This window comes from Athalia rosae, chromosome 1, assembly GCF_917208135.1.
Source record: "Athalia rosae chromosome 1, iyAthRosa1.1, whole genome shotgun sequence".
Taxonomy (NCBI): domain Eukaryota; kingdom Metazoa; phylum Arthropoda; class Insecta; order Hymenoptera; family Athaliidae; genus Athalia; species Athalia rosae.
The window spans coordinates 7532991-7560046 of NC_064026.1; the positions used below are offsets into that span (position 1 = coordinate 7532991).

The 27056-nt window shown below is 42.9% G+C and overlaps 1 protein-coding gene and 1 long non-coding RNA gene across 2 annotated transcripts; one reads left to right on the top strand and one right to left on the bottom strand.

Moving 5' to 3' along the window:
- Window positions 1-1035: 1035 nt before the first annotated feature.
- LOC105686061 (transcription factor Ken 2) lies at window positions 1036-25117 on the top strand. The gene is made up of 6 exons (XM_012400622.3): window positions 1036-5477; window positions 16701-16991; window positions 17620-17792; window positions 17944-18177; window positions 18600-18891; window positions 19025-25117. The coding sequence occupies exons 2-6, from the start codon at window positions 16704-16706 to the stop codon at window positions 19481-19483; spliced, it is 1446 nt and encodes a 481-aa protein (XP_012256045.1). The 5' UTR covers window positions 1036-5477; window positions 16701-16703; the 3' UTR covers window positions 19484-25117.
- On the bottom strand, window positions 16151-26086 carry LOC125501720. The gene is made up of 4 exons (XR_007279335.1): window positions 25951-26086; window positions 16689-16919; window positions 16379-16577; window positions 16151-16290 (listed from the first exon to the last, which is right to left on the bottom strand). It is a non-coding gene; the product is annotated as an uncharacterized LOC125501720 (long non-coding RNA).
- Between the last annotated feature and the right edge of the window lie 970 nt (window positions 26087-27056).

The following is a 27056-nucleotide window of genomic DNA, read 5'->3' on the forward strand; positions in this document are numbered from 1 at the left end:
AATAAATAAATAAATAAACATACCAGCATTCAAATGATCACAATTCGTCGGACGATGAATTTCACAAACGCGCATCTCCAGGCGCTGCGGAGATAAATTTACATATCTACATACGTATACGTGTGAAATGGGAAGATAAGAAAATCAGCGTCATTTTTCGAGGCATCGTGGGGCGCGTCGCACCTTTCGGCTTTCGAAGAGCGTTAATACGCGCTTTTCGCGTCGACATGGCGGCAACGATATTTAAAAAATCTTAGACCTGTATCACACGTGGTAGCGCGTAATGAGAGATAAAGTCAGCGATAACGATCTTATCTTTACGTCTAATGTAAGTACGACTCGTCCGTACTTATATACCAAGAATCAAAGAGATCTATGATCCACGTTTTCACGACCCACATCGTCCACGCCTATCAGTATGTAGAAATGAAAAAGCGCCTAGAAAGCAGATAGAAGCTGAGCTTGCGCGTGAATATTATTCACATTACACATTTCAAGTATAAAATAGAAGTACGCACATAATACGATTACGATGTGCGCCACATACACACTATCGCGTACGGCATGAAATACCGAGACACACATAGGACGCTTTATATCTAGCGAATATACCATGCGTTACGCTGTATGGGTTATTACACGTACTCCGCGAGTAACGCGTGCATGTACGTACGTTACATACGTACACCGGGCTGTATACTTTCTGTCCGCGCGCGCGGGTATAAGAGCAGCTATTTGTAATGTAATAGTAAGAGCACAGCTAGTGGGGAAAGGGAGAGTGAGCCCTGAGCAGCGGCAGCAACAGCAGCAGCTCAGCGGCGCGGCACCAGGACGGAGGGATCGGGAGGACGAGTGAGAGAGGGAGAGAGAGCGAGAGAGCGAGAGAGTGAGAGGGATCGGGAGAGGGATGGAGCGAGAGAGAGTGAGAGTCGGGGGTTTTGAGAAAGAGCAGGCGGGAGAGAGCGTGCGAGATAGGAAGGGATGGAAAATAGGAAGAGGGAGAGAGGCCTGGTAGCGCGAGGGGGTGTAAAGGGGCCGGGAGGGAATTGAGACTAGAGTTTGGTGGGGAGGACTTGGCCGCAGACCCACTAGACGGAACCTACGAAGCGAGAGCGTGCTGCAAAGTGCCTCCTCGCGAACGTGTGCGCGTGTGTCAAAAAACGTATTATCTGTTATTATTTTTTTCCCCTTTTTTTCTAATTTTTTTTTTTTTTTATTTTCTTTTATTTTATTTTTGTATTCTTTATCAGTTTTTCTCAAAATAATATCAGTTACGTCGCCACATGCACATCCATGCATGTACATACACCTACGTTACTCTCATAGATATCCGTACAAATATAAACAATTCAACTGCGCGTCAACATGTACCGTTTTCTATCCGGATAGAAATCAACGCCTACAAATAAAAAAAATAAACAATTTTTTTTTTTTTTCACATCATCATCGAGAGCACACCGCGCGCGGCCAAAAATTTCCCTACCCCCCACCCCACTCTCCACTCCGTCAACGGCAACCCCCCGAAGAAAGTAAAAAAAAGAAGTTCATCTGGATACGCTATGTCTATTGTCATCGGATTGTTCGCATTGTAAAATAAACTGATAACAATTAATAAAGAAAATATTTAAGAAAAAAAAAAAAACGTTTAACAATAAAAGAGAAAAATCAGTTTCGATCTCCTTTCTTTCGAGTACACCAGTTGCGTGAATAAATATAAACACCTGGAAGGCCTACGCGCCCAATACATTTCGCCAGTGCGGTTGTGTGGTACTACATACATCGTTGCAGAGTGAGGCGAAATCCTGCAGGACTTTTACGGGGTGCGATCCTGTTGCGCCCGGCACAACCCCCTGTCTCTTTATACCACCCCGACCGCCCCACCTTTCACCTTACCTGGCCCAACCCTGAACCCTACCACAAAACTGGTAGAGGAACACCCTCCGTTCAACCCTACTAGAATTCGTCCCCTTCCCCCTCTCCTCACTCCGGACCCTCCGAGCGGTACGATTCACGACCCTCGTCGTCGAAACTAACGACCAAAGAGGGAGCTGAAGCGGAGAAACGGGAGTGAAACGACAAACAACCCTTTAACAGAGATCCTCGGGTGGTAACGAGTGTACCTCGTGTGTTGCTCGTGAAAACGGAGACGTCAACGCACCTGGCTCTACGATCAAACTTGGAAGAGGAGGTAGCGGACGCGGAACGCCCAACCCTTGAACGCGCAAAGTTTTTGACGCCTCACGCCCTCGATTCGTGCCACGCGGGTCACCGGGACTCTTCTGACCCAGTTCGAAATCGCAATTTTAACGCATCGAACGTAGAAGAGAAGTGACGGAATCCGGAAGGGACTTCGATCTCGTGATCCCGGATTGTGGATTCGCAGACACGGATGATCGGTATCCCTTGTACATAGAATACAACAAAGTACGTTTCGGTATTTCGATATTTCCCTCCCTCGTTTCGACGAATCCCGTAACTGTGTAGGTACAACGTGCACGAAAAAATTTATCGGTCAAGTGCAGTGCAGCGAACGTTTTTGTTTGATCAAAGTGTCGATGGACCAAGGATACCTCCCCGTCTCAGCCGGTTATATCACATCGATCGAAAGAGATCGGATCCTGCTGAAATTCAACTTGAATTCCCCGGGACGATTTGTCGATAGTGACACAGTCGAGTGCAGTACGGATATATCAGAGAACGTCGCGTGGGGATTGGCGATAAATATTGCGGGCGAAGCGGGAAGGTTTGAATTCAATGGTAACCGGAACTTCGTAGTAAGATAAAAGAGCGAAGGAGACGACGGACAGGTGGAGAATTCAAACCGAGCGATAAAAAAAGCGAGAAATGAGGAGAAGAGGAGAATAAATAAAGACGGAAAAGTAAAACAAAACAAAAAGAAAAAGAAAAAGAAAAAAGAAGAAAAAAGAAGAAAAAGGAGAAAAACAACAATCGAGAGGGAAAGAGGCGCGAGTTTGTGAGCCAAGAAGAGAGGAGGAGACTCGAAGCACCGAAACGTTCACGAGACACGCGGCAGTCGGGCAACCGTGCGAATGCACGGTGTCTCACTCACGGACGCACACCAAGAGCAGCTGAGGAACGACGACGACGACGACGACCCGGTGTTGTGTAAGAGCTGAAAGTAAAAGTTGAAACTCTACGGAGCAACGGCGGCAGCGTTGACTGGGCGCGTTGAAATCAGAAGGCAACTCCGCCAAATACCCCTTCTCGTTCTGGTACCAGTGAATCCGAGATTATTAGATTTGTAAAGTCGGCGGAGAAAAGCTCGGAAGAATACCGGGGAGAAAGAGGATAACGATGATATTTATCGAGTCGGATAAAGGGATCGTTATCGTTCGATAGTTTCCATCGGTCTCCGATTCGAATCGCGAGTGAAAAGCCTCCGATCCGCGTCATCTTCTTCGGTTCCCCGATCGGCGACGACGGTGTTGGTATCGGTAGCGGCAGCGGCACCAGCGACAGCAGCAGTTTCAGGAATAATTAACAATCCGCGAAAGTGTGTTCTTCGTCAAAGTGTTCTGTGTCGTTTTGTTTCATTTTTGTTTTCTCTCATTTTTCGGTACCAACGAGTTTTTCCCGCATTTTAAATACTTCAGTGTGTGACCGATATCCCTAGCGGCGTTCAGGGATAAGAATAACCGAGAGGAAGGTATAAAGAGTTCCGGTTCATCGCGGCGAAGTATGAAAAGTAGCGACGGATAAAAAGTCGTTCTGCAAGTGATCGAATTCGCTGAAATTTTCCGCACCATAATTGCAAAAGTAACGAATCTTCGCACGGGCACCGGGTGTAAAAGCAACGAGTCGGCGCGTGTGTATCAACGTCCGCCTCGATCGAGTCGCGGACTTTTACTTTGCGCGGAGTTTCGTAAAGCGTTACAAAACCAGAAGACAGAGAGAGAAAAGAGAGGGCGAAGGAGAGAAACGGAGTGTCTAAGAGACAGAGAGAGAAAGATAAAAGGAAAGGTTGCCACTATCGGCCCGCGAAACGGACCTGAGCCGAATCTGATTCGAGAATTTGTGGCGCACTTTGACGGAACGTGATGAGAGAAGGTCTACCGAAACACTCCGAATCCGAAGCGAGAAGAAACAAAGACGGTAGAACTGCAATAATTACACAGGAACTAGCCATCGTACACCTTGCATTCGAACGAGCCGCTCGGCGAGGATAAAAGAACGCTGAATTGAAAATGAAGGATTGAAATGGATAAGGAATAAAATAAAGGGAAGCAACGTTCATCTGACATTTAAATAACGTGATCGGCGCCTTTCTATATACCTTTTCTTTACCTTGAAGCGGGCAGCGGTGATCATAAGTAACGTAACGTGAGCTAAGGTAAGGTAAGGTGTACAACGTCGCGGAATTAAAAGTCCGCTAAAAAGGTTAGAGGGATAAAAAACAAGCGCGAGCGCGAAAGGATAAGAGAAAGGGATAGAAGCGGCAAGTCCTTGGGAGACCAGCGAGTAAAAGTGCTAAGCCAGCCGGCTGACCCTGGAGCTCCTGGGAGGCCCGAAGAGGAAGAAGAAAAAAGAGCAAAAAAAAGAAAGAAAAAAAAATAAAAATAAAAATAAAAATAAAATAAAGCAACGAAGAAACGAGAAGAGAAGAGAAGCGAACTGAAAATAAGACAACAAAACGACAGTTTATCCGAACCGAGCACGGAGTCTTTCTATCGCGCGGGGAATTTGAACATTCAAGGACCATTTCACGTTCCCACGTCTCAACATCAACAAGTACCGGAGGCTCGTAGTTACGCGAGCTGAAAGTTAATCTCGCAACTTATCTAACCGTCATCTACTCCAGTTGAACTGTTACGAACGCTCGCTCGGAAGAAGCTACCACTGCAGGCTGGTGGTGACCTTGACGTCTGGTACCTCTCTATAGGGTCTTCCAGAATCTTGAATCGCAATCTCTTCCGACCTCCGCTGGCTCTCGCTGTGCAAACAAAAAAAAAAAAATAAAAAATCCAACTCGTACAATTAGTGAAATTCAATAGTAGTATATGACGTTGGTTTTTCTACGACCCGAATAAAGTAAAAGTATAAGTGAAGCTTCGTCTTCCAAGTGTTGTGAAGTTCGGCACAGCTCGAACATTTCAATAAAGTGACACGATTAAACAAATGTTTGAATATTCATTCAACATTTAGTCGACGACGAATAATAGGTCAGTGACTATGTGGAAAAGGACGTACTCGGTGAAGTGATAGTGGTGAACGATATCGAGCGATATATAAATAATAAGAGAGAGATAGAGAGAGAGAGGGAGAGAGAGAGAGATAGAGAGAAAAAAGAAGGAAAATAGTGATATTCAAATATTTGTTGATAAGCACAGTGTCCGGTTTGCCAATTGGATTACAAGCGAAGAATTTTAAAACCCGTCAAAGATGTATCCCCACTCCTCGAGAGAAACGTAAAAGCGACGAGCTCATATTTGGGATTGGATTTAAGGATACTAATAAAGGTAAAATTGTTAAACCATTGACAAAAACCTATTCGTTAAATCTGTCCGGTTTTCAATGTTCTGTCTTACTTTCCTTTCTTCGATAGGTATACACCGGCTCGCATTCCATCCCCGCTATTCGCTCCACTCATTGTCAACCGTACAACCGTAATCTTTTCATTCTCACGTCAGACGAACAGTTTTAGTTTTTCTATTTATACATAGATTCGATAAACTAAATGAAACAAAAAGTCGCAAACTTACGCGAATATTATCTGTGTATACTACAGAGCACGCTACATCAGATTTGCGGCGACGTTTACGCTCGGTGGCTCAAGTCTAATTGCGATGATATAAATCGTTTGTCGTCGTCAGCCAAGGTAACGGAGCCCCGTTGATAGCGGAATTGTTCAATGAGAGGGGAAGGGAGAGAAGGAGAAGAGAGTCCCATTCATATGTTAAGTCGTTGCCTAAATTTGCCGGGTGTGCCTTGGCCGCAAAGCGGATGAAGAACGTCCGTTTTGTGAGAGGCCGAGACTCGTTTACTCTTCGTTTCTTTCCCCTCTCGTGGACATATGCAAACCCCGATCAGCTGATCGACTCGGGAGCACGACCCCTGCGAAGCTTCGGGTTTTCGGAGGTTTCGAATACGCCGCGAAACTGTTTTCCTACCCGCGTAAAATATATTTAGCGCTGTTCTATAATCCACGTCTGCTACGGAGGACTACCGGTGTACAGCGTAACCCGCGCGATGAGAAAAGAGGAAATTAATCGGAACCGGAAACACGCTCCGCCGGAGCCGGGGCCTTGAGAAGCTCGGCTAGTCGCAACCTCCAGTCCTCTAATTACTTGGATGTAATTCATCAGCGATACGATAACCCAATTTTACCTAGAAAACGGCGCGTCCCATCGCTCATTTATTCGCGCGTCGAGGAGGCTAACAATAAGTGCGGACAGATTCTACCTGTCCAAGGTATATCTGGTCCGTTCTTCGAGTTTCAGGTATAGGGTAACTCTTCGGGAACGATGATATATTGCACACGGCGTTTTCATAAATCCCGCATCGCGTCGAGGAGTTCGACCTGTACAGCCACTTCGGCTCGTGGCAGTTGTAAAATTTCTGGGCCCACTCTCGGGGGCCTTACATACGTATCAAAACCCTTTCTACCCTCCCTTTCACTTTCGTCTATCCGCAGCTATCGTTGTTCGTTCCAAGTACCCGAGCGCTGTCTGTCTCTTTGTAACCGTGTCTCCGTCTCTTCGCGTGTTCGTGTTCGTGTTCGTGTTCGTTCACCGCGGCGTGTACAGTATAATGTTAAAAAGTTGTATATACGCTCGGCTTTGCCAGAGTTCGTGCACAGCGTGCTTGATTAAACCGTAATAACTCGAGGATTCGAAATAGTTTGGTATTATTATGTGCCTAATATCCCGTTCCAAGAACAACTTTTTCACCGTCATTTCACTTCGGGTTCGAGATCGCTGTTTCACAAAGGACTTACGCCACACGTAAACCGTGCGGACGGATACACGTCGTTGGCTCAGACAGATATTCACGAGACGCGACCGATCGTTTCCGAATTGCAGTTCTCCTTTATGAGTAAAAAAACTATCGAGCCAAGGAAATGGTGAGAGTTTTGTTTCTCTTCGGTATTTTCGAACGGCCGCCGTCTCTTATGAAACTCGAGAAATAAAAGTTTTAGGAGAGTTTTTTTAGAAGGGTACTGGACGAAATAGAATTGGCTGCGATTATGAGGTCGCCAGAAATTTCATAACACCTGCAGCGCCGATCGCGACCGCAAACTTTGGCTTGCAGGTGTTTTCTTGCCACAGATCGGTAAACTTTTAGTGATATTTTAAGAAGGATACGATAAATAAGCGAGTCTGCTGGCAATAAAACAAATAAAAGAGCAAACGGCAGAGACGCGGACACTCGTTCTTTATCGCAATTTCTTCATTTATCATCTAGGTGAACAATCGACGAACGAAACAATTACTCAAAAGTCGATTTTTCACTCGGTTTCGAGGTGATTTCAATGCTGTAACGTGCTTGCGATCGACGATGGTCGTCGGTTCGTAACTCTCGAGCGTGGGAATCGGGTAATTCGAGGAATAAAAAATTCACGTTCCCAGAAACGAAAAAGCGCGGGAAACGAGAGAGACCCCGAGGAAACCTCGGAGTCTCCGTATCCGACGGCGAATCGCCGTTGCGTTTTAAAGCGTAGCCTTGCGTTTATTGTCGCAACGATTTTGGTCCCGTCGAGAAATGGTCAGTCGTCCGGTATCCAAGGTGAGCGAAACGCGATCGCTCGCGCAAGAGAAGTATTAGAAAAGCAAACGAAATCCAACCTTGCAACGAGGTCGTCCAATAAGAAGGAGTCTTTCATCCGGGCAGTTGGTAACCATCGGATTGTCTCATTGGTCGATGCGTGAAATTGAAATTCTTCCATAGCAGTACATACCTACCGCCACATTTCTGCCGCGCCGTGTAATACGTAGTCGGTATAGATACACGTCTACAATACACACACGTTTACATCCTGCACCGTAATATCCAACGGACATGAAATTCGCGCATTCACATTTGGCGAACGTACATTACAATTCCCATAGCTGTGTCTACATCGGCGAACGTAAGCGCAAAAGACGATCAGACAATCGGATAATCTGGTGATCCGGTGGCGTAGTCAAGGTCAGGCTGAAAGTACACCGCCGCTGTGGAATTCGCGGGGATCACGTGGAGAGAAAAAGAAGGAGTCGGAGTCGGAGTCGGAGATGGAGATGGAGGCGGAAGGCACGGCGACGACGCTGCAGGGGAAAGCGGAGAATACGAAGAGTCGCGATGTTCCATCGAGAGCGGAGTATTATATACGTATACGCGGTGGTTGCCTAGGTCGCTCGGAGGGTGTCGAGGCGGGGGCGGAGATGGAAGTGAAGATTGAAACGGCGATGGCGATGGGGAAGAGAGGGGGGCGATGGGAATCAAGAGGAAAAAGAAGTGGAGGTGGAACCCCTGACATTGAGGAACTCGTGTAATTTAGTTGGCCTTCGGGTGATTCTAGCGATCTAGCACCGGTCTCTCCCGGTATAGAGAGAGAGAGAGAGAGAGAGAGAGACTTTTAGCTGGGCTATGAAAAGCTTGTCGCTCCTCGTTGTTACTCCGACGACTGTTTCTGTAACACATGCGCTCATATAGGTACGACGACGTATAACGTTTACCAGAGAACAGCGCGCGACACGTCGTTGCGCGCTCCCCTCGCCCTCGCCCTCGCCCTCGCCCTCGCCCTCGTCCCCGTTGTCGCCGTCGACTCCGCCGCCTCCACCGTAGTATATCCGACATAATTTTACGCTCGCCAATGGGAGGATGCCGTTACGTAAAGCCACTCCAACCAATTCCAACCGGGAGCTCGAGTTCGGTTGTGAAACTTCGCGCGATGCCTCATGGGAATTGAATAGCAAAAAAAACCCACATCGACCGAACTCGGTTCCTCCGAAGCCGGTAGAACCGAAAACCAAATAGCAGCGATCGGAAACGGAGCCGAGCCGGCGGTATTATTATTCAATATTTTCGCGCGCCCTTGCAGCTGCTACCGCAGGAATTCCTTCCGCTCGAACCCGCCTGTCGCATTTTTAAATCACCCTCTCCAAACGCTTCGCGCTCGCCCCACACGCCCGCGTTGCACCTCGACGTTCCCTTTCCCTCGGAATTTAACCCCGCGCTACGGGCCGCCGATCGGGGCATTTCTTCGACGAACAAAAGCAGAAAAGAAATCTCCGCGCGCACTTTCCTACACATACCCGAGCGACGCTCGAATCCGTGTCTCCTACTCCCTCGATTCGTATCTCTTGGACGGCGAGTACGCCGTCTCACGCACGGTGTGTCCGCACATTTTGTGGGCCGTGAATCTATCTATCCAACTTTGGTTGGCCTGGTCGCGAGCAAACGTTGGCTTTCACGTGCATTTAGTAATACCCACTTATTCTGAGCACAGGTTATAGGCACCGCTTCGCTATTGCCGGGCTGCCCGCATTATAAGCGTTCGTTACACAATCCTGCAACAGCTTCCAAATACACACACACACACACGAGCGATATGTTAAGTCGTACACGCATACGGCCGTATATTGTGCCCGTTCGGTTCGGATCGGTATAAATTTCATCAGTCTTCAACGGGATGACGATATCTGATAAAATTCACGGAGAATTTTTTTTCCCCGTCTTAACGTGGAAAGTAAGAGAAATAAAAAAGTGGTTATTCGATCGAAGGTCGCCCCCCCCCTCCCCCACCCCCCTCGAGGTATCTTTTAAAATGTTTATCACTCCGATACAGACTGGCCTAATTTAAGCCGTAAACCATGTAGAGTGTTAAAATAATAAAAATAAATAGAAGATGAAAAATTCGTAGTACGTGTGAATTCACGAGGGTGTGTATCGGTGTGCGTTTATCAGACGGATGTGTACGCAGCGATACGTAGTTATAGAGCTCACGGTCAATGAGATACGTTAACTAAATTGTGAAAGATAGTATAGAAAGAGTCTCGAAATCAAATTCCTCATTTGTCTCACTAATCGTGGAGACGTCGTTTGGCTTAAAGGTCACAATCGGCAGTCGTCGCTATCGCTACACTGCCAAAATATCCGAATTCGTTAATTATTACGACGGATTCCCGATGTTTATATTTAAATGAACGGAGGTCTCGTCCTTGGGTGATTTTTCTAATGAATAAAATTAGAAAAAGAAGCGAGATATTCTAATTCCACATCATCGATTATTCGGAATCATATGATCACAAGTGGTGGGGTAAATTCGAGACACCGAGTGTTCCGTTTGTCGCGGTGTGTCATAGTCACGGAATCGCTTCGTTTCGCGTCTCGCGAAACGAAACGCCGGTACCCGAATTCACTTTCATTCTTTTCCCTCAATTACAGCCGCGACAAAAAAAGAAACCACACGACATACAACCGCGCGGCACTTGGAAACCACACGAGGGTACTTAATGCACGGACAATAAAACACGCTCTCAATCCTCATCGTGACAAGTGCCGTGCATCTCCGCGTTACGTTACAACGATCGGAGAAGCTTCCAAACAAATGACCTTGATAATTGCGGCACCCCGCTGTTACCAATTTGTTACCACCGTGACGTTTGTCGCCTTCAGAGTATACGCGATGCGTCGCTAACAAGCGAATCTTTTCGGTCCACGCACAGCTGCGTGCAGGTGGCTAACTTTGTCGCATAATTTCAGGTACATCGAACATGTCGGGCGTCGTAGACGACCTTCGAAAATTTGCGATCCTTCGGGTTTCGCTATCGCGTTCAACGCGAATGAATTAAATATCGCGGTCGGTTTTCGAAGCAGCGATTCTTGGGTCACCCTGTACTCGCTCACCATAGACCATGTCCCACCCACAATGTGAGATCACTGGCGTTACGCAATCGGGCAGCGACTAGGCTAGCAGCGACTGTCTATACGTATATTTCTATAGAGGCAAGTCGCGGGCACTGTGAAACGAGAGGAGGATGAAGAGGAGGAAGAGGACGAGGAGGAGGAGGTGCGGTGTGGTGCGAAACGCCGCTGCGGCGCATAGGACACATCATAGAGGAGAGACTGGCGCGGCGCGTTATGTTCTGCACGGTAATAATTGAGCGAGGCCGGGGCCCAGGCGTCTCCGCGCGTACATACGTTATACCTTGTACACTTCGTGTACGTGTATTGAAAAAAGAGAAAAAGAAAAATGAGAGAGAGAGAGAGAGAGAAAAAAAAATGTACATTCACACACATTCAGAGAGATTATTAAACTACGTACGCATGCAACGAAATACGTGTGTAGGTATACACGTGTGTAATGTTACGAACTCACACCGCGTAACATATGCGCATTGCGCTCGTTTATACCACGTGCATTTGTATTCGTGGATATGGATGTGCCCTTCAGATTTACAATGATGGAGTGTCTATTTATTAGACGGCCGATTGTTCTTATATAATGAATGGATCATGTAACTACTTCGTTGCGTGCAGCACAATCCTGTAAATGTGTTAAACGTTATTCAGACTCTCCTACCTGTGTGCGTGCAATGTACATAAATAAGCATACAGGTATATAATACGTTATTTACCTGGGTACGATTCTTCTGCGCTGTACATAGCATAGATATTCATAAGACTATGTACGTACATACATACACATAGTTGTACGTACGTACGTTTACTCGACGGTGTGCGGAGCGTTCGTGGTGAACGCGCGCTTATAGGTATACGTACATATGTACCGAAAGCATACTTTTATCCCGGTGGTAGCTAACCCAACCCGGTCGGTGAGTGCAATTTTAAAAGGCTGTTACTTTTGGCCTTGAACGAAATGTACACTGCTGTAAACATTGCCGGGGACTTGCCTACCCGCTAGATCATAGTCACACGTGACACATGGTGTGTTATATGCGCTACCGTTGCCGCCGCTACCACCGCTGCGTGTTGCTGTTGCTGTTGCTCTTGCTGTCGCTGACGGTGACGGTGACGATAGTGCCGCTGATGGCCGGTTAGTTCGACGGTGTGAAATAGTTCCGTGTGTTAAAACCACACCAACTATGAGCAAAGGCGAGGCTTCCTTCTATACGTTCATCCAGCTCTGTATCTATCCATCCACCTATCTATCCGTCAGTCAGTACGGAGCTTCGAATGACTCAGATATGTACAGCAGACATTTTTAGAGATGTACAATTCGCGATTATCCTCACCATATGCGCAATAGTGTTTTGAACGCCCGACAAACATCTATTGAGGTGAGATTTTATTTCGATATCGCGTAAGAATCGCGTGCGAGCCTCGGGGGTAGAGACGATGAGGATATTTTTCTACGAATTTTTAATTCACCTTCGGGTTGAGGTGAATTTTTGAAAAAAAAGGTCACGACAGGGAAAGTCGCTACCGAAAGGCTGGAGAACAAAGAATACAACGAAGAAGAAGAAAATCGAACCGAGTCGAATGGAATCTTCGAACATCTGCATACCTAAACTTTATTCTCTAAGATCGACGTTGGCATGATCTGGATTCTGGGACATCGGTGTTCGTCACTACTTTTCTCATCTGAACGGTGTCACTCCGTCGTTACCTATACGTATACATCATCGTTATACGCAGCTCTGTACCATCCGGTTAGTTAGACCTATTAAGACCTCTAGAAACGCGATCTAGAGTGTTTCCCAACTGTTCGGTCAAAACAACGATTCCTCAAAGGCAATGATATCATGCGCTATTAAAATCGGTATACGGACGGACTAATTATATCTGCTGTCGCGAGCGATGCATGCTTCGCCTCTCGTCGCATCGTCTTCCTCCTTTTCTTTTTGTTTTTTTGTTTTTTTTTCTCTCTTATTGCCGCCTCTTTGTACCTATACACATCCGCGTCTCGGAGGGAAGCGTGAGATTTCACCGTAAAAAGAAACAACAACGAAATGAAATGAAAATAAAATGAAAACCCTGCACAACTCATGCAGCGTAGCAACGGAACTGAAAAAAAGCGAACGATCTCATCGGCAGCTGCCGCCGCTACCGCTGTTCAAACCTGTAAGATCGTCGTTGAGAACACCGGAAGCCGCACGAGGCGCGGATGCGAGGATCAATTGTGAGTGGTCTTCCGGGACGCGCGAGAAACGTACAAACGCGGACGAGAAACGTCGTTACGAACGAACTAGACACAGGGTTTAATGAAAATCAAGGACAAAAAAACGCGCTACGAATTTTCGTTCGGAGACTGCGTCACTCCACGGATGATTTCTCGGAGGAGAAATGTCAGCAGCTGCGGTGAATAACGGAATATTTCGGTATCCTGGCTTTCGAAGGGTTGAAAATCTAACTTTCTCTCTTAGTCGTGTTTGCTGTTTTCTTTCGCTTTTGTGTCGCGACTATTAAAAACCGGAAGTATAGCAAATGGCTTCTAGGTGTGAAACCTTCTAGGAGTGTACGCATTTTGCGTATAGCGTGTACGCGTTTACGAATAATGAGTATAGATCACGTACGAGAAATATCTCAGTGTGGAGGTAGCCTTCTTATGTCACACCCATGTGAAACATACGTGCGTATTCAAGGTATATGAATTGAAAAAAGGCGGGTGAGGCGGCGAAGTTTGTATATACGTATACGTATGGACATTCGAGGCGCACCATGAAGCTGGGTCTATTCACGTTGGCAGAACCTAATTGGACCCGGAAAAAATAGAGCGGAAATCGCAGGCCCCGTTACACTGAGTTCTCCATTGCCAGATTCTTTTATCTTCTATTCGGCCGTGATTTCATTTAGCATAAACCGGTCTTTCGAACAACGCCTAGTTAGGAGCATTATACAGTAGAAAATTCTTGGCAGGGCACTTTATACCTATGGGGTTTGTTTTTTTTTTTTTTTTTTTTTTGTTTTTTAATTCATCTTTCGCTGCGATGAAATAAAGAAACGAAAACCGAGATTTAAAACAACAACGACGACAAAAAACAAAAAAAAAAAATCGTACACGAAAAAAACAGTCCGATCCTAATAACTTCTTTGTTAATTATCCTGCGACAGAGGCACGGAGGTTTCCTACGACGTCCACTGGATTATTAACACGGCATATATGCAACACATATTTTTATGACAGTTAATCTGACCAATCAATTATTGAAAACCGATTCAATAGGCCGATATCGATCAGCTGTGTCTTCGAGGTGAGATTAAGGCTTCGTTCGGACGCCGCAGCGATTGGGAAATTTGTGTGATTTGGGATATCGATAAATGACTGTTTTCAAGGCTCGAATTCCGTATTAATTATTCGATCATCTTTATTATTACAATTTTTCATTCGATTCTCTTCTTTCACAATTTCATTGGATTTTTCGAAACTACGTGTCGTTTAACTGGTTCGATTACCGTGCGAGGCAAAAGTGATTCATCTCGCGAGCACGTACAGCAGCCTGTGTACATCGAATGTGCATTTTACAACGAACTTATGTTCGACTGTACGCATATCGCGATAGAGAAACTTTTCGATATCGGCAAGTTTTATTGACTGTTCAATATCATTATTCAAATCACCAGTGCGTACAGCTCGGATTCGCCTCGTATCTTTTGATTAATCGAATCGTAAAGTCCGCGGTGACGCGGACGTCGACAAATATGTCTACCCGATTGATGCTCGGAATAACATAAGCGCCTATGAACTGTTCCGCAAGACTTTCGTCTCGCTATCGTATGACACTTGTGTGGCCGCACGTGTTAATATACTTTCCGAAGCTAATCATGAATGACATTCGAGGTCCCAAGCCCTGCAGCTTAATCTAACCGTTGAAGTATGGTGCGTTTCATGCTCCCGAGGAAGCTAAGACTATAATTGTATTAAGCGGGGTGACGTGAAAGAAAAGAAAAGAAAACCGTCGATTAGACTTCGGAGTAGAGGTACCGCTTATACTTTGCGGAAATCTGCAATCCGCAGGTTTCATTCCGTTATGGATGTAAATCGATCGATTATGCCACAGTCTGGATGATAATGAAAAAAAAAAAAAAAAAAGTCTGACTAACGCGTTTTTTAAGAGCGTTTAACATCAAAGATTATCCCGATCATGTGACTCGGCGACGCTGTGCAGGTGGAACCCCGACCACATCGCTTTGATTACATGCTATGAAAAGTAAACAGCTATCTACGTATATGCAGATAGTTGTTAATATGAAAAATGCGCCAGACTGTACAATGTACATTACGTGACGTAAGATTTTTTTTTTTGTTCACTTGATCTAAAAATACGAGACCAAAGAAAAGAAGAAAAAGGAAAAAAGTATATCGGTCGATTGTGTTAATAAAGGCGAGAAAAAATTTTCACTCTCGTGGGTATATGCCGACTTTCGATGAATTTCACCATTTAACGAACTAACATAAACTCTTGTCGGACTGTTTCAAAATCGTTTTCTCGTTGTTGTAAATCTGGCCGCTAATTGTTTGGGCACATAAGCTCCGGCGCGTCGCTACTTTCATAAATGTTTAACGTCCATATCTTATATTTTATCTCGCTACCCAATTATTGTTGAGATGATATCGGACGGATCGGCTCCGTCAGATATCCGAAATATCGATCCAGAGCCAGAGGCTCACTCGGTCGAGATGCATATCCTCGACATAATGACGCCAGTATGTGTTCATTGACGCTGAATTAGGAATTTGGTAGGGAACACCGGTGGTTTTTTCGGTATCAGAAAGTCTCACTGATTTCTCGTAATTGATATAAATAGTGCGTAGTAATAGATAGGCGGTTATCGCGTTATCGTGCTGAAATGAAAGCATTTATCTGGAGTCGAAATCTACCCGCGTAACGCGACGTTATGTAGGTGTTAGGTGCAACCGGTATAACGTAGCAAATTACGTGGAAACAAAGTGAAAGAATTTATCATCGATATACATAATAAACTGCATGATAAAGTAATGGGTAAAGTACGTGTGGTATTACACATAAATACATAGGTGTATATATACGAACGCGTAGACATCACTAATCATAAAATCACAGATTACACAAGCGGCTCAACCGGTTACAGCGCAAATAGAACCACCTGTAAAGTAAAAGGCATTCTCTGCCGATGAGAGGGGCTCCAATCCCTCCGCCCATTCTCCTCCGGCTGGAAACCACTCGACACGTTACGCGACGCAACAGCAGCAGCAGCAGCAGCAGCAACAGCAACAGCACAACTCGATCGCGTAGCGTCCCGTCGTCATCGTCAAGGCCCAAATAGAATAAGGAAAACGCAAATGCAATCATCATATAACACCGACTGACCCTGAACTTCGTAACAACAATTTCCCTCGCAGATATGCATCTGTAGTAACCAGTAATGACAATCATTATAAACGTGATTACTGCAATATAAGTTGAGCTTCTATATGGACTTAGAAATTTATACAAACGGAGATGTTGTGTAATCGCATATACATATAATTACACGTTTCCGTCTTATTTTCCAACTGTCGCTTTATCATTCATCGTTCTATCGGGTATTTTTTCAACATTGTTTCTTTTTTTTTTTTTTCTATCAACCACCAGGTAGCCAACCTCGGAAAATGATAAAATAACGATTTCCCCGATTCTCCGCAGGTGTGGATGAGGCTATGAAAATTTGGGCCGGTCATTATGAGAACTTTGGGTCAATGAACCCGAAATCGGTGACGACCGGGACGTTGACGACGCGGATCGGATCGATCGATTTTTAATAATTACCTCAATTTTCAGACGATGTATACGGACGGTCTGCTGACCCTCCATTATGGGAAACACCCTGCAACATTGGCAGCAGAGGTTGGCGCTTGGTACAGCGGTGACCAACACGTGGACGTCGCTCTGGCCTGCGACGATGGCTCCGTCGTCAGGGCTCATCGGGTCGTCTTGGCGGCCGCTAGTCCCCTCTTAGCTACCCTACTTCGTGACCCCGCCCTGGACCACGTCGTCCACCTGTCCGGGGTCAGAAAACCTCAACTTAATTATCTACTCGAGTTCCTGTACAACGGGGAAGCCTTGATACCGGTAAGCGAATGGATCCGACCGCCCTTTGAAATACCCGAAAAATCGACTCGCATCAAATTTACAAAATTCGTCGTTCGTCCGATTAAGAATCTCATCGTGATTTCATGAAGGTAAAGAACTGTGTGATTTCACGTTCTTTATCGCAATCAGAAAAGTTCGTTCAGGATCAAATCAATTTTCTATTCTGAGAGTAGCCTGTAGTTCAGAAATAAAAATGTCCAAGGATTCAAATAATTTGCGACTGAGTACAAACTGCTAGTGCAAAAGTATAAGTAATTCTCTCAAACGATTCTGAAATCGCGTATACAAACTCATTGAGGCAGTCATCGTTTTCTGAATCACCGACAATTGTTGGGAAAAATATTAATATTAATTATAATAGAAGCCTTGAAAAAAGGAAAACCCGTTTCGGTATCGTATGAAGAAATTTCATCACGCTATTGCTGAAAATCACAGGAAGTCGCTGAATCATATAATCCTCCGAAATCGCAACGACTACCCATGCGGTGTAACAGCGACGCGAAATCTCAAATTATATGCAACGTTCGTTATTTCGTTGCCGAATATCGGACTTTTTCTTATTTTTTATTCAACGTTTCCTTTTTTTTTCTCCTCTGAAACCACCCAGTCAACGGAGCTGATTCCTCTGCGAGAACTGTTCGAGTTGCTTCAAATAAAATCGGAGCTTTTCGAACCGAACCATCCGCAGACTTCTACAAAGTCTGAACAGGAGAGGATACCGACGCCCCAACCGTCAGAGAGTCAAGAAAGCTCGAGTTACGAATCGCAGTACGACGGCAGGTAGGTTATCCGTTGAAGTTTTAATCCTTGTACACCTATGTAAAACGGACCTTCCATCGATCGGTCGGTAAAATAGATCGATCTAGCAGATTTTCGAAGCGTTTTTTTCCCGCCAACGAACCGGCCACTGATCGAAATGCTCCTATTACAGCAGGCAGTCGAATAACCCGGCGGACTGCTGTTCCGTTCTTATAAAAACTGAGGGCTGTGAAGACGATCCGGAAGTCGACGTTGAGGGCGTCGAAGGAGAAACGCATCATTTAACCGACAACAGGGAAGGCAGCGTCGAACCTCCCAGGAGGAGGGATAGCTCCGATCCCGTTAATCTCTGTTTAAACTCGGGCGCCACCACTACCAGCGAAGGATCTCACGACACCGCGCACAGGTAAGCAAACTTGTGGCGGTTAATTTTGATTTTTCAAATTTCCGACGATTGGGGTGGAAAGTCGATAAAAAATTGCATTTTTTTGAGAGAGAGCATTTGCAACTCGCGTGCGCGGTACTCAATTATTTCTGACAACGGAGAGACAGATTATTTCTCCGTTACACCGACTGAATTCACGAGGTCTTTTAGCATCAATTTTCTGTGCCCCTGAGAATTTCGCTATTTATAGACTCACGTGATAGTTTTATGAGTAAGCGATAATTGCAATTACCAACAAATCACATTTGTATTTCCATTATCTCGGAGGTTCCTCGTGGTAACTAGCATACAGCTCTTACGACGAGCAGTTAATTGGCTCCGAACTCCGACTCTCGCGGCGATGAAGAATTTTAAACTAAATACGACACCCGACCCTTTTTCAGGCCGGAAAAGCCGTTACTGGAGCGTCGCGAATCACTGGAAGAGGCTGAAGAAAGGAGAAGACAACTCGCGGCCCGTTTGGCACTGGGTCTGGAACCGGGCAAACGAAAACCGGAAGAGTTACCCTTACAACCGGCGGAAGCGTACGTGGTAACGCCGCACCGGAAAAGAAGACCAGGTTTTCACAACGCGCCCGCACAGAATCCAGCCTTTGTCCCCTTTAATCCCGGATTCGAAACGCCCCGAAGGCTACAAGCGCCGCATCCCCTGAGCGTCTCGGCCCCACCCTACCTTGTAAGTCATTTATCGATTCCCCCGCCTCTGCGGAGTGCTCGAAAGAAAAATGACAATAAAAGAGCAAAATCAATGCGAAATCGTTTCGCCCGAGGCTTTTAACCGTACCATTTTTATTCCCCTTTTTCAACAGGACAGACCGGTGACGCCGCCCGGGGCATCGCACAGGCCGCCCAGCGCGGATCCAGCGAACGTCGGAGGGTTGGAACCACCCTGGGGCGCGTGGACCTTACCTCCGGCTCGTGCTCCGCCACCCCCGCCATCGGATGACCCTCCGAAACCAACCCCCGTCAGAGAATACCGTTGTTCGTACTGTGGGAAACAGTTTGGTATGTCTTGGAACCTCAAGACTCATCTACGGGTTCATACCGGTGAAAAACCATTCGCCTGCAGATTGTGCGTGGCTATGTTCAAACAGAAAGCTCACCTGCTTAAGCACCTCTGTTCGGTGCATAGGGGGGTGATAGCGGCGCCCGACAACACATTTTCCTGTTGTTTTTGCGCTTTGAGTTTCGATAGCTTGCAGGAGCTCATCAGGCACTTGTCGGGGCCGCACAATAATTTACTGTTAAGTAAAAATCTACATGACTAAATTATACACCGGAAAGCCCAAGGCTTGTCGAGTGTTAAGCTCCTCTATCCACGCCAACAAACCACCATACGCCACATAAAAACCCCTCGAACAACAGTTTCAATTATATCGATAATACACGCTGCGACGTAGCGACTATTATTCGATTCTTATTAATTTGATTCTTATCATAGTATCTCTTTCTCCCGTTCGTTATTATTTCTCGTTTTTCTTAGTGTCTCAGAGCTCCTCACGCCAGATGACGGTTGTTATAATTTTTATTTGTTAGTTTTCCGATAGCCGTTCATTTTTAGTATATTCATCGAAATTTTTATTTATTGTTATATTATATATATATAATACTTATACGATTAGGTGGGTACCGTACACGAAATTAGGTACCACGTTTGTTACCGCTGTATTTATTACTACGATATACATATTTTTCAAATATGGTATAGACGTGATCCTTCAGCTGGCGATAAAGTTCTGGCGAACGGTGGTGCGTGTACCGTGTGTCCCAGCGTTCACAACGCAGTATGTCTGGCTGCCTGCCCTCGAGCGCTACCCCTTCCCTATAGCTTCACGTTAATTCGCGGACCTCGGTATGACTTACCGATACAGCGTAAGCCTGGCGCTCGATGTTGGGCAATTAGACATACCGCGGTCCAGACGCTGGAACACGCGGTATATCGATATACACGCCCTACCATACAATACAATACTAATTATCGTGTCTGTCGTCCTTTACGTCAAATTGCGTAAAAGTACCTGGATGCTTGATAAATGATAAGTTTTCGAAAAACGACGAAAACAATGCAAATCAAGTATTGTCGTTTTTCGAAACCTCCATTATCCGCACGCACAAATACCGGTACCAATTTGTTTCTTTCTGTTTGGGTGATTGATTACAGCCAGGGTTACGAGACAACGCGTTTATAGAAACCAATGAAATGGTAAAATCATGTGAAAATTACCCGTCCCGAAATGCTAGTATCAACCTTTGATCAAAATTTACACGCCGCAAAATCGTTTGAATTCGGAAACATACATACAGACATACTATATTTAAACTAACACATTTTAGTATATCCACTGGGCAATCTGTCGAGTACGTTTCTTTTAACAAAAAAATAACGCACGCGATACACGTACGGAAACGCGCAAATTGTTAATAATGTAGAAACTTGTGGAGGTTAGTCACAAATTATGCCAAGTGATAATTGGAAGAGCAGCTAATTGCAGCATACCCAGACGATGCCCGGTAAAATGATAATAAATTATAGTAGGTATTGTTTAATCATTTTTCCATTTTTTTTTTTTCTCTGTTTTTTTTGTTTTTGTAATTTTAATTTGTAAATAATATTAACGTACAAGAAAGAAGAAAGAAAACCAATATTAATTTATTTTATATTTTCAATGGGACCAACCGACTTTCCACCGATTTCTGTCTTATATATATATATACCTCCACCTATATATTATATATTTAAAAAAACAAAAATATTAAAAAATAATTATAAATAATAATAATGATAATAATAAAAATTAAAAGAAATAACTAGATCTTAGTGATCTGCCCGCAATCGCCCACGATATGAGAAGAGAGAGTACGAATTTACCGCGTGCTTCCGTATTGGAAATATAGAAAAAAAAACTTAAAGAATAAGAAAAGGAAAGAAGAAAGCTATACGATTCGTGAATATTTTTTCGTTCGTATTTCCATTCGAGTGCCTTATGGGTCCAAATTGGTCGATTGGGCAGTGATTTCATGTGTTCATAGGCTAAGTAATAAGTAAAAATAGAAATTCCCGTTAGAAGGTTTTCAAACAATTCTTAGTCGATAGTAATTTGACGCAGGACGTCAGTATTGTGTAATATGTAGATTGCCCTAGGTGCCTTGAGGGCACGTTTCGAGTTTCATCATACCTAAAGGTATATTTTTTTTTTTGCTTTTCTTTATTTCGAAGGCAATGTTGAGCCCGTAACGATCTATTCGTCGTCGTCGTCGTTGTCACCGTAGCCAAGATTACAGAAAGAGAGAAAAAAAAAAAATTAAATAAATAAATTGATAAATTTATAAAATCTTATGTTTCTTACGTTATATTATACATTACACAAACAAATGGAAAAAAAGAAGAAAACACCCACTGGATAATTATATGAAATCGCCATTCGCGAATGGACAAAATATGTAGTAGTAAAACACACACGTGGGCATAGGAATTTATGAATGATATTATACATAATAATTAAGTAGTCAGATAGCACGCACCTCGCTCCGGCATATTTCAACCGAAGAATTTATGTAAATAATGAACATTTATTATTTATATGTATATCAAAATAATATTTGACGCAAACTGTGGAATCGTATCGCGTATATATTTAAGATGGAAACAGAAAAAGTATAGAGTATGAATAAAAGTAAATTTATATTAGTAATGATGATAATAATAATGATAACGATAACAATAATAAAAAATGATAATAATAATTATTATTATATATAACAATGACAATAATGTTAAATGAAAAAAGAAATAATGGTAATTGAAAGAAGAAAAAAGCACAAAATGAAATACATGAAAAAAAAAACTGTAAGAGTATAAACATGAAATTATGTAAGAAAATTTTTACCGCCGTGCCGCGCAATACACCCCTAATTTCCAAACCCCAAACTCGAATCCGCCCACCACCCCGAAATAAAAGTCGACAAAATACATAATCGATAGCACAGATATTATTATATATTATATATTATTTCAAGCAGTACACCAAAGAATATGTTCGTGGGGTTCACGGAAAGAAATCACGAAATAACGTGCTTTTTAGAATACACTGTAAAAATGAGAAGGAGCTAGAGAAAAATAGAAAAATGAATCGTGTTGGAAGTTGATTTCTTTAACAATTTTTTTCACCTACGACCTACGATCGCTGTACACGCACACGAATTTGAAAAAATAAATGAACAATGTGAACGGTGAAAAGACAGAAACTACATTCCCTCTTGTTCTCACATTGTAATAGGTACGTACCTATCTCAGATGTACCTAGTAACATACTGCGTTTATAAAAAGTGAACAGATCAGGGTGAATTATAGGCAGGAGGAGAGAAAAAATTCTTGTTGAAAAAGACCAAATACAAATCGCGGCTTATTTTTGTTAAATATCTTCCTTGAACGGCATCTCAATCCAATTTCTTCTTACCGGTACGTGCGTGCACACATCACATGTTCTGACGTAACATACTCACGAAAGTATGTTCAATCTCGGTTTACGGTTAAAAATCTCATTTTTTTTTTTTTCTTCGACAGTTTCGTCTTTTTAGAATTTCGAGAAACTGGCTGAAAACAGGTTGAAAGATAACGGATCATTGGCGAACATTACTTGAGTATTCCACGCCATTTGCGTATAACAATTTTTCTCTGAGCCGAAGAAAGGAGTTTCGAAAAATGTACAAGGTTGCAGATTATCTTTCCGGGCGTGTGCGATACTTAAATTACAAGAAACGAGTGTAGCGGACTTGAATATAATCGTGGCAATCGGTTGATCCGATCGTACGAAATGCAATGGGAAAAATAATATAAAAATAAAATAAAATAGGTAAAAAAACGAACGACGGTTTGTTGTAACGGTATTTGAAAATATTCAAATCGCTATTCTCTGAATCCACGCATATAATTAGAATATCAACATTTTGCGGAATAAATTTGCTACCATACGAGAGATAACGATGAGATTATTCAATTATATTATGGATAAAAAATGGAAATGTAATTGAAAAAATATATATATTATCATTGAAAAAAGGTACATTCAACGAAGAATAACAAATAAATAAAATAAAAAGTTATCGCAATTCTAGTTACCTAATTAGAAATGGTCTGGCGCGTGTCAATGAAATAATGGAAGTTTGCCGGTCACGTACAGAATCGAGAACTCAAGAGCAGGATGTATAGACTAAACTGAAGTATATAATTACGAGTGCTTACAATGTATGTACTCGTAATATATGTATATACGTGTAACGTGTACTCGACGCTTCGCTCAACGTATCAAATCAGATGATACAACATTCGCTACACGTTCAAAAATCGACAATCCCCATCGGCTTATCAATTTCGCCGCACTAGCTACAACGCTACTATATCAATTTGAAACCACCTCTTTCCCCTGATTTATATTTATTATTGTGAACGTGACATTGTCGCATACTGAGCCTTCGCATGAACAGCTATTGAATATTTGTCGATCGATTGAATTTATTAAAATTTTTTTTTTGCTTTTTCCTTCCACTCTTTTTTCTCTTGCCTTCGTTCTCAGTCCGAGTAGTGGTCTTCGTACAGCTTCCTTTTCCTTCTCCCGTTCTATTATTATCATTGTTATTATTATTTCAAAAAAGTACATACACATATATAGTTTCAATCATTATTATTTATCATTATTATTAATATCATTATCATTATGGGTAATTCGTTTTTTTTTCCCCTTATTCTTCTTCATATATATTCTTTTTGTTTGAAGCCAGGCAAAGATGGCCAGCAACAACAGTGAACGCAATGTGATACTAAATAATAAATAATCTATGCTATTGTTTAGCATGCGACGCCTTGACACAGGTACAACAGTTATGAAATAGTTAAATATATATTATATATTGAATGTAAAGAAAATACTAATAATGATTATAGTGTAACGATAATAGTTTAGTAGTTTCTCAAATATTTTATAATAAATTAAATATATATGTACATATATATATATATTTATGAATAAACACACAACTCACGTATACACACGTATAGGTATCAATTGATTATCGATCATTATGTTGCAATAATATTTTACTGTACATACGCACAATGCCCAGGTGATTTGTTACATACATATGTATATAATATATATATATATATGGATAGATATGCGAAATGTATACCACAATTTTCGACAATCGTCTCTGTAGAGACTCCCGTAATATGTACAGTCGCCGAGGGATGAATTTATTTCGGTATTCCAATAAAACGAAAAATAAGATCTGATAAAAATCGACTTCAGAAGAAACGGGTGAGAGCTTTAAAACACACGAGTTTCATGTATGTTCGCAAATCACAGCAACATTCATAAAAATTACAACCTAATTGTAAGAATATTGAGAGTCGCAGTGAAAAAAAATCGTTGAAGAAAAATCAATGTACTCTTCGATGATAATCAAGTTTCATCCGCCTGCACAGACTTGAGAGAATTTTAATGACGGTTCTAAATTTGACCGAATGCGTACCTTGTATAGATATATTTTTTTTTTCGTATTACAAATTATAGAGACACGAATGCAGAGCCAATAATTTACATATGTTTAAACTGTTCGTTACGGGCTCATAGCTGTGTACCTGTAATGGGCGCGGTGAACAAATTATTAACGAACACCCAACTTCCGGTCATTTATGAACATAAAAAGAAAAATGAATGGAAAAGAAAAAATATTCATATTTTATACACATTCGTATTCATGTAAATATAAAGTAGTAGATAATATTCCAACGAATCACAATAATTGGTGAACAAAAAACCTTGAATAAAACTGAGAAATAGGTAGGTAGGTATTTGTGAATTTTCAATTACGGATTGTTGAGAAAATAATTTTCTAGAACAAAAGAAGAAAGACCTGGGCGAAAATTTAGTTTATAAGCGTCTCTATATCGAGCGGGGAATTCATCTCACCGCATGCTTTGTTAGTGTTCTTGTAGGATTACGAAAAATGAATAAATTAAATTAAAAGTGATGAAAATCAATGATAATAATTGGAAGAAAAAAAAAAAAAAACCAACGAATTCATACCCCGATTCATTGACTTTACGTCCATTATTTCTCACTCTTTGTACTTTTACGTGCATAACGTTCACTCTTCGAATTATATGTATGTAATTGACGAAGATAAGTACATATAAAGAAAAGAAACGAATTATTACAGTCACGATGGGACGATGTCGATGGTCACAACAATCGAGTTCCGCAAAAGATAGCGAATCGCGTGGTATACGAGACTTTGCACGTCTATTCAGGTATATTTCAATTTTCGAATCATGCACAAGAAATGGCGTAGATATCGTATAATAACCATACGAGATGGGCATCTTCGTAAACGTCTCTAACGGTCCGAGTTTTACTCTTGTAGATGAAAAAAAGATTCGAAAAAAAAAGATGATAAAAAACGAAAAGAAATGGAAAAAAGCAGTACCGGACCCGTTATGATGTACGACGTTCAAAGAGTGAATATGCTAAAGCGTATATACCTATACGTACGTCACGAGACCCAATCCCAGTGGCCGTTAAATAATATTGTATTGTACTCGAACCGATATGGTAGAAGCGTATCAGACGATCGTGAAAAATAAAAAACTATCTAGAATATAAATAAAAATTAAAAAAAAAAAAAAGAACAGTAAAAACTGTGCAGGAAGAATCGGTGTACAAAAAGAATAACTCACGGGCAGAGTAGACGCTTGCGAAAGACTACACGCATTGATCATGGCGCCGACCGATCCCTTCGATGCCCGCTCTGCACCGCAGGTAAAGAACGCGCAGCTCCCTCGGATTCGAACGTTAAAACCTCGTCGAAAATCCCTCAGGACCCGTTGATCGTTTCGACGCGAGTCGCTAAAAATATCCTAGACGTTGTACAGCTGTATGAATTATAAGCGAGCGCCTCGATCGCATTCACGGTGAAACCGAATGTCCACCCGGTTAAGCTGTGTGCGGACTCGGAGGCTGCGGGATGGACACCTCTGACAATTCTCTTTCGAAATCCCCCACGAGGAGGACCTCTTCTCCCCACGTATATATATACATATATACATATATATATATTCGAATACGTGTATCGTATGCACACATATGGATGTTTGTATTTCTTTGACTCATATGAGCAGGAATCTCTTCGGTTTTTATCCGATCAGGTCGAACACTTATACGTACAATACACCCGTCCGTGCAGAGAAAGTTCCAGCGGGCGCGGGCGCCGATTCTTGCAAGGGTTTTCAAAGTTCAAGGTCAACTGGTCACCGTACATACACGTTGGTTATATACCTGTACGATTCCCGTCCGACAGCGGTTCCGACGACGATCGCGATCTCGCGAAGGATTATACCTCAGAGTATAATATTTAGATGTATATTTGCTTAATAGCTACCTGCGGATATATTCAGGGTATGCGTACGTATACAGAATGTAAGTATAGCCGGTCCGAGAAACCAATTACTCGCCAATTAATCGTACGGCTTAATCTATTCTCAATACCGCGAGATGTGTATATGTGTGTATATGGAGAGAGGAGGAGAATCGTGCAGCAATAACCGAGCGGGTCCATCGCCTCTATTTTCATGAAGAATCCCGTTATCGACGAATAGATAGCTTGGTACGTCCCGTTGGCCTCTTCGACATCCTCGACATCGGTTCGATCCAATCTTACATTACCTCGTCTATTTTAGCCGCGCGTCTATAATTTACCGCACTTCATGCCCCGGGATGCGGCGATGTATGTCCCTATATACAGTAAATATATATTTATACATATATACAAGTATACATGTATAAA